The sequence below is a fragment of the Malurus melanocephalus genome, unplaced genomic scaffold, assembly GCF_030028575.1.
Source record: "Malurus melanocephalus ecotype Western Australia unplaced genomic scaffold, MMel_1.1 scaffold_73, whole genome shotgun sequence".
NCBI lineage: Eukaryota > Metazoa > Chordata > Aves > Passeriformes > Maluridae > Malurus > Malurus melanocephalus.
The window spans coordinates 2080979-2088853 of record NW_026623305.1 but is presented as its reverse complement, the minus strand read 5'-3'; the positions used below and the strand labels follow the sequence as shown (position 1 = coordinate 2088853).

Here is a 7875-nt window from a genome sequence, read left to right as displayed (position 1 = left end):
CCGGCCCCGGGCTGCGCGACTGCCGCCGCCGAGCTGTCCCTGTGGCAGCTCAGCGGCCCGGCCGGTGCCGGCCGTCCCCGCCCCAGCCCTGCGGCGAATAGGTGAACCGGAGTGAGGGAAGGCGTCGCGTGCGAAGCTCCCAAAGCTATTCTCTTGGGRAAAAAAAGTACATCCCCTGCCTTCGGGCTGCTCCCGAAATCTGCAAGCCTCTAAAAAATAGAGGTGCACGCCTGATGCAAGCTGCCCGTTCCCTTGATACCAATGAGAGAAAAATGTCCACTATCTGAGCCAATTCCCCGGGGAAATGGCACCACGCGTGGGTCACACCGGGGCACAACAGCACCGAGGGGTCTGCCGAGGAGGCCACCGGAGCAGGGCTTGGGAAACATCCCTCAAGGAGGGGTAGCAGGGCAGCACCCCCAGTCTCCAAACGGAACCGCTGCCCCCTTTATGCAAACTTGTGAGCCTGGCAGTTAATTAAAGCATTTACTTTTCCTGATTTTGTGCTCCTTGCTGGGCATGCAGTGTTATGCACTGGGGCTCTGACTGACAGCAGTGGCCGGTGTCCACATCTCCATGAAGTTGCTGACAGCTGAAGTGCTCAGCATGTTAGCAAGATGGTCCGACAGCCAAAACATGACAACCAAAATAAACCATGTTTTTAGCAATGTTTCCTCTGTGTGCCTTCATCAGCCAAATAATTACATGAGGCGTGTTTACTGGGAATACTGCAAAGTAAAACTCGTTACTATTTTTAATATATTGATGACTTATCTATTGGAAATGCCTTTAAAGTAAGATTTTATTCTTTAATTTTTAACATTGAGGCAGTCAAAGGATGGAAGAGGTTGACCAAAGATATGTTAATTATTCATCATAAGGACTTTTTATATCAAGAGCAGATGTTTTTCAGGTATCTGAAAAACTACAAGCTAGAGAGCCATGGTTCCACTGAYGGTACATGGAACTTGGGTGTTTTGGTGCTAACTTTGGTCTTATTACAGCACCTGCATTTGTCCCTAAAWTAGCTCCTGAGTCAGGTTGTCAAAAAAGCTTAACATCTTTGCAGGCACTAATGCTTGGGCCATTTTTGTAAGAGCTCTGTGTACTTTGTGTGCACATAGTCTAAAAAGCTTTTCTGGAAAAAAAAAAAAATCTAGTTCTTCAGGTGACCAAACAAGAATCCAGATTCTCCTGCCTTTAAATGAAATTCTTTCTGAGGGTCTGTGTTCAAAGACTGTTACTGTGAGTGGGTCTTCACTGCCTTGCTTATTGGGGAAATTGGCTGGCTTCACAAATCAGCTGTAGTCATTTTCATTATAGTTTCTCTAGGATTTGACAATTTCATTACAGTTTCTTGAGCTCCTCTGCCTTTCACGAGCCTTTCTTGGCAGTTCTGTGGTGTGGAGAGAAGGTTGAAGGCAGGTAAGTGCCTTTCTCCTGGGCACAAAAGGCCACGGGGCGATCAGTCAGTCCTGGGGAGAGGATCCAGGCATCCAATCCTTGCTTTACTCAGAGACTGAGAGATGGTGCAGTTATTGGAGATGACCTGCCCTGCTTTTGAGTCTATTCACTCTGAACTTGTGACCTTAGTGGAAAGTTATAGTATGAAAGTAATAATAAGCAAGAATTCAGTTCAAATGGAAAATATATGCATTTTCTGAAGATTTGTGGGGGTTGATACAAGTATGACATTAACTTGCATCTACTCAATCTAACTAGACTGCAAAGAGGAGTGTCATAGTTTTTCAGCTCAATATCAATTATTTTTCTGCAAATAATTTAAAATATGTAAAAGATGTGCCTATTTCCTGTCCAAAGAYGATATTTTTGTATCCAGTGTCAGGATTCAGGTGTGCACAAAACCAGTCAAAAGYATTAGAGAGAAAGGTGAGGCTTCATGTCTAATCTTAACTCTGAATCTTCAATTACATAATTTTGTATTCCATTATCTAAGATGCACTGTAATATCCCTCATACATTTTTATAAATCTTGTACAGAGCATGTGCAACAGCTTGTGATTTTCCTTCATTCTGCTACTTCTCATTATTTCCCATTAGCATGATTATTCACTGTGTTTATCACCTTTGTGCAGCTAGTCTCTCTGCTTTGTGAGTGGGCTGAATATAAGTAGTCCTGTAACCTACAGCAACAGAGGATCTGGCTCCAAGTACATTATTAGGAAAGTGCTGAGATGTTGTCTTTAAGACCAACCTTTTGTAGAGGAAGGATGAGGTATAATTATGACTAAGCTGTCCTCTTTAATTTAACTAATAATTTAATTTAATCATTGTGACCAAGCTGTCCTTTTATGGTCAAAAAACCAGTCAGCACCTCCACATGGCTCTGACTTGTATCCCTGCTGCTTTCATTGCCTCAAACACCCTGCAGGACCTCTAGAAGGACCTCTAAGTACCATCTCCATTCTCTGTGTCTCAGTTTGAAAAGGAAAAGCCTGGAAGGCATTTCAGTATCCATTTCCACTGGCAACTCATCGATTGATCACAGGTACCTGCCTGCGCAGCAAGTGTTTAACGTGTACACTTCTTGCTCTTCTTTTCTGTGTCACCAATACTTCCCATGACCAAGTTAGGGCTGGTGACAACTAAAGTCACTAAGGGACTTCCATCTAGGAAAAATTTGCTACCAGGAGATTAAYGTATTTTAGCTGCAGCTCACTATATGAGGTAGATCAGCGTGCTCTTGGAAGAACCTATGTGCTCCAGCTGCCCTTAGTTACACATGATTACCTGCACTGAAAGGAAGGGTCGGGTGACACTTGACTACAAAGGGAATTTAGGCAGCAGCCAGGCTGGAGAGACTGCACAGACCAACATGTATTCACTGGTGTCTGTGACTGGCCAGCTCTGACTCCAGCTATGGATTACTGCAGAATGCCTCAGGGCCTTCTCTGTGTGTTTATCTAGCAATAAGAAAAGAACAGTTTGGAAAGGTAGTAACTTGAGAARCAAAATGTACTTACATATTTAAAGACAAAGTTTCACTTGGTACAGAGTCTGGGTTAGTCCATTCACCGTCTGTTTGCAGCAGTGAGGTGCCAGCCCAGAGGCACACCAGGGCTCAGAGGATATGCAAGGAGCTTTTTTAAACAATTTTTGATAACTTTCTTCTCTCTTTCAACTGTCCTGAAGCTGATGTTTCTTTTCATTTCTCTGGAGAAGAAAACAAGTAAAAAAATTACAATATCTGGTAATTTGTATAATTGCATTTCTAGTCTCCATGGAAACCTATGTGGTGCTCTGCAGTTGGTTAATATTTGAATCTGTTGCAGCAGAAATCAGATGGAGRGAAGAGTGCATTCTGCACCTTGACTGATAATCAATTAAAAGTGGTTTTGAAATTATTTTCATTTTGTGTGGCAATCTTTGCTTAGAGTACCAACAGAATAAATTGAAGTAATCAAATTAAGCTAGTGTGGCCTGATCCCATGTACACCTATGCACATAACTCTGCCACTCAGTTTGATTCTGATAGGCATTGGCATTAATTTGGAAGAATTCTTTGTTTTCAGTAGGATTATGAGGATTAATACTATGGAAACTGAAAGCATAACAAACTGTTGTCACATTGACTCTAGTAAAAAGCTTTCCAGAGAGGTAGTAACAATCTCCTTGTTGTGATTTATGTAAGCAAAGCATTTTGAGAATTGAGACTCTTAATTCTTTATCTTTTGCTGTCTTCATTCTCATTCTTCCAGAAGAAATACATCCCCAAACTGGTTTCCTCTGAAAAGATGTGGTAACTTCATCTACCCGCTGCTTCAGGATTTAATTTCTTTACTCCCAGCTTTATGACCTTGAACACAAAGGCACATCATCTTGCTGGGACAGCAGAAGGTGATACAGAGAAATAATATACAGAGGGAGACCAGCCTTTTTTGTGATCACCGTCAACCCATGAAGAGTGAGTGCTCTAAGCCATCTAAAAGTAAGTAAAACATTTAGTAATGGAAATAATGCAGCCTACTGTCAGCCTGTAAATACTCCTGCATAGACAGCTATGGTAATAAGGTACACAAAGAAATAAATTAATTGGACAATTTTCTAAACATTTTACATTTGAAAAATTAAACTACAAAATTTACTACAACAGCACTAACCACAGTGGTGAAATACGATAGTGATTTATGGTATTCACTATAACCAAACTACAAAATCTGATCATGTTGTATGTATTTTTTAGGTATTTACTGCATTTGCTTCAGAATACTGTGCAGAAAATGTATGCTAGTCGAGAGGATATTGGATACGATTTTGGGGATGACTCAAAAGTTGGAAGTAAGCCAATTAAACCTAATCCAAACATCGATGGAGGATGGGCTTGGATGATTGTATTTTCCTCTTTCCTTGTGCACATACTTATAATGGGTTCCCAAATGGCCCTTGGAATACTCAACATGGAATGGCTTGAAGAGTTTAATCAAAGTCGTGGCTTAACAGCATGGGTTAGCTCCCTCAGCATGGGCATCACACTTATTGTAGGTATGTGCCAGCATCACATACTTAAAAACTGTTTTGATTTTTAGAATATGTTTGCCATTCATCCATAAAGTATTTTCTTACAGTTGTCTCAAGTTGACCTTTTAAAGTCACCAGGACAAAGTTTACAATTTAGATGGAGAAAGGGAATAACAGGGAAGATAATAGAGAAGACAATCCAGGAGACTGCRTGAGGAAAGGAAGCCTGTGGCTTCCAGGTCTCACTAGAATTAAGAAMACAGATGATCTGTGGTCCTTCCCATACTCCATCTGGGAGGAGAAAATGTTGAATTCACACAGTTTATATTTCAGTTTRGCAGCTGAATTAAAATTGATTTTTTAAGTTGTGGTTGGTTCAACCCAAAATAATATCTGGAGGAAATGTTTGTGTATATGTGTACATACACATCTATGACTCTGCAAATGAAGATTGAAAAAGTTATGTTTCGATCTGCTTAAAATATTCCTTGTAAAACAAAATAAAATGCTTAACTTCTGCTTACTTGTGGAGAAGTCTTGCACTCACATAGCATCAGCATTGCGAAAAAAGTGTTTCAGCTTGTTCCTCTGTTTAAACTGTCTCTTCTTCGTGGGGTAGTTTTGATTTTAGGTCTTCCAGGTATTTGCTAAGCATTTAATTGGTTGTTTGTATTTCTCTTTCCATGATTTTAAGAAGTAATATGGAAAATAAATAGAGTYACATATGTTGCCCGATGTTTAACATTTTATTTAAAACTTTAAGAAACTTAAGGTGAAAATTATTAGAGCATAAAGGATTAAATAAATAATTTACCATTTCTTTCATGTTTTTTAACAGGTCCATTTATTGGTTTATTCATCAGCATGTGTGGGTGTCGCACGACAGCCATTATTGGAGGAATACTGAATGCCCTGGGTTGGATACTGAGTGCCTATGTCTCAAATGTGCATTACCTCTTCCTCACCTTTGGAGTGACAGCTGGTGAGGGCTGCACTAATGTTGAAAGTTCTTTCAATTATTTTTGATTCCTTTGAAGCTTATCTTAGTGAGTAAAAAGGTAGACTGTAAAGTTATTCGTTCTGCTTTTACACCCTTCACAGCCTATTATCTTTTTAGAAAACTTATTTACTCAGTGGATTGGGCCCAGTGACTTCTGATGTCATTAAATCTGCCATGTGAAGATGGTATTTTTATTAGTTTCACCCAAGTGAATATATTAGAGGATGTTTTTAATTAGAAGAATTAGTGTAACCAAACTCCAACCAGAAAAATTTCAAGTTGAATTATGTATCTAGCTCACGCCTTGTCACAGGAGSGAACGACAAAGTTTTCTGCAGAAGTTGCTCCACATAAATAAAATACTGGATTATGATAACTCTGCCCTGCTTCAAAACCCATTTTAAAGGGTGAAGTGGGTTACAACTGGTAGGCAGCTAAGCTTCACAGAGCTGCTCACTCACTCTCCCACAGTGGGATGGGAGGAATCAGAAAGGTAAAAATGAGATAAAGAGAGTTTAGTAGGTAAAGAAAAAGCTGGATGCACAAGCAAAACAAAGGTAAGTAATGCATTCTCTGCTTCCCATGGGCAGGCAGGTGTTCAGCTGTTTCCAGTAAAGCAGGGCTTGGTCATGTGCAACTAATACTGGGAAGACTAATGCCACAACTCCAAATGTCCTCCCTTCCTCCTTCTTTCCCCCAGTTTTATTGCTGAGTACAGCATCTAATGGTATGGGATATCCCTTCAGTYAGTTGGGGTCCCATCTCCCAGTGCATATCCTCCCAGCTTCTTGTGCTCCCCCTGCTCACTGGCGGGGTGGTGAGAAACAGAAAAAGCTGTGATACCATCTARGACTGTCCAGCAATAGCTAAAGCATGTCTCTGTTATCAGCAGTGTTTGTTTGGTTCATAAATCCAAAACACTGTACCACATGGGCTGCTAGGAAGAAAATTAACCCTATCCAAGCCTCACTTAAGATAATGATTTGGGCTGTATTTCATTAGTTTGTAATAAAGGTAGTTTCGATTGTATCAACAACCACTTAGAGCAACAAATATTGCTACAATTTTTAAAACCGAAATGACTGAAGCAATGTCTTGTCATTTTAATGATATTGGATGTCTAGAAGACCTTTTGACATGTGTAAGAGCCCAATCAAAATACAAAAAGGCATTCTCCTTCAAAACCAACTGATCCTTAGTGCCTRAATGCTCAGTTTCTAGCCATATGTTTATTGTGAAAAAAAATTATTTACTTGAAGTAAATTAAGTTGAAGAAGCCAGAATTATCCACTTGAAGCACTGCTCCATTTTATTTATGGGTAATTTCTGAAAAGAAATACTGCTCATTGATATGAAACAAAAAGGTGAAAGTTATTCATGTATGAAACACAAAATTCGGGCTTTAATTAGTATCTGAGCAACACTGAACAGTTCAAGGGACTTCAAAATCTTACTCCACAGATAACACRGCCAGTTATGTTTGCAAATGAGGCAATGTTATGTTATATTCAACAGAGGGAAACATTAGGAAAAAAAGGGATTGTTTGCAATACTAGTAATAGCTTCAGTACCGTGCATTCTCTTAAACTGTCCTTTCATGGAGTTTCATAGAAATCTACAGAATTTCTATACATAATTTTTTATCTAGCTTTCTGGATGGAGAAATATTGAGACTAGCAAGATCACTGTGATGACCTTTTATACCACCATACTGTAGACTTCAATAATACTGTAAATTCCTGAACAAACAATGATCACAGAGAAGATTTTGCCTTTTTCAGAATTCCTGTTTCCATATATTGAATATAGTCAAGCAGGCAGGAATCTACACAATTCTTGCAGCCCCTGCTGCTTTTCAAAAAGAGCACACAAAAAATAATGAATGGCTGAGATTATGTGGAGAATTTAAAGGGGGCTGAAAACCGTATTTTCAGAAAAAGAATCAGAGACGAACATTTATGTGAGATGCTGCTGCAGGAGTAATTTCTGCCAGAAGAACAGTGTAGAGATCCCTGAGAGGTTCCTTCCAGCTCCATTAGACCTCTGCTCACTGCAGAGCAGATGATCTCCTCATGATCTCCTCACCCACCCCTCAGTCCCTGCCCTCTCGCTCCCCTCCTCTTGCCCACCATTACCTCACACTGATATCTCCAGGGGAGTCTCTCCATGTTCTCATGGCTGCTGGAGGTAAAGCTGCTGTTACCTTGCAGCAGTTACCTCTTGCTGCTGTCACTTCTGGGCCTCCGYGCTGCACTTATGGGCCTGCTCATGGTGCTGCCTTCAGTTCGTCCCTTCGATCCCAACCTCCTGTCTCCACTGCAGCCACCCTCAGCACACCCTGAAGGACCCCTCAGTTCAGCGTCCCTTCCCCAGCCCCTCACAGCTCCCTCAGCTCA

General features: G+C 40.6%; 1 protein-coding gene across 1 annotated transcript in view; it reads left to right on the top strand.

The window, feature by feature from the left end:
• Positions 1–3727: 3727 nt before the first annotated feature.
• Positions 3728–7875, top strand: part of SLC16A14 (solute carrier family 16 member 14) — a 10530-nt gene continuing 6382 nt past the window's right edge. Inside the window, exons 1-3 of the mRNA XM_057366919.1 lie at positions 3728–3949; positions 4205–4503; positions 5318–5461. Of these exons, the coding sequence (XP_057222902.1) occupies positions 4242–4503; positions 5318–5461 (406 nt within the window). The 5' untranslated portion in view covers positions 3728–3949; positions 4205–4241. The remainder of the gene's footprint in view (positions 3950–4204; positions 4504–5317; positions 5462–7875) is intronic.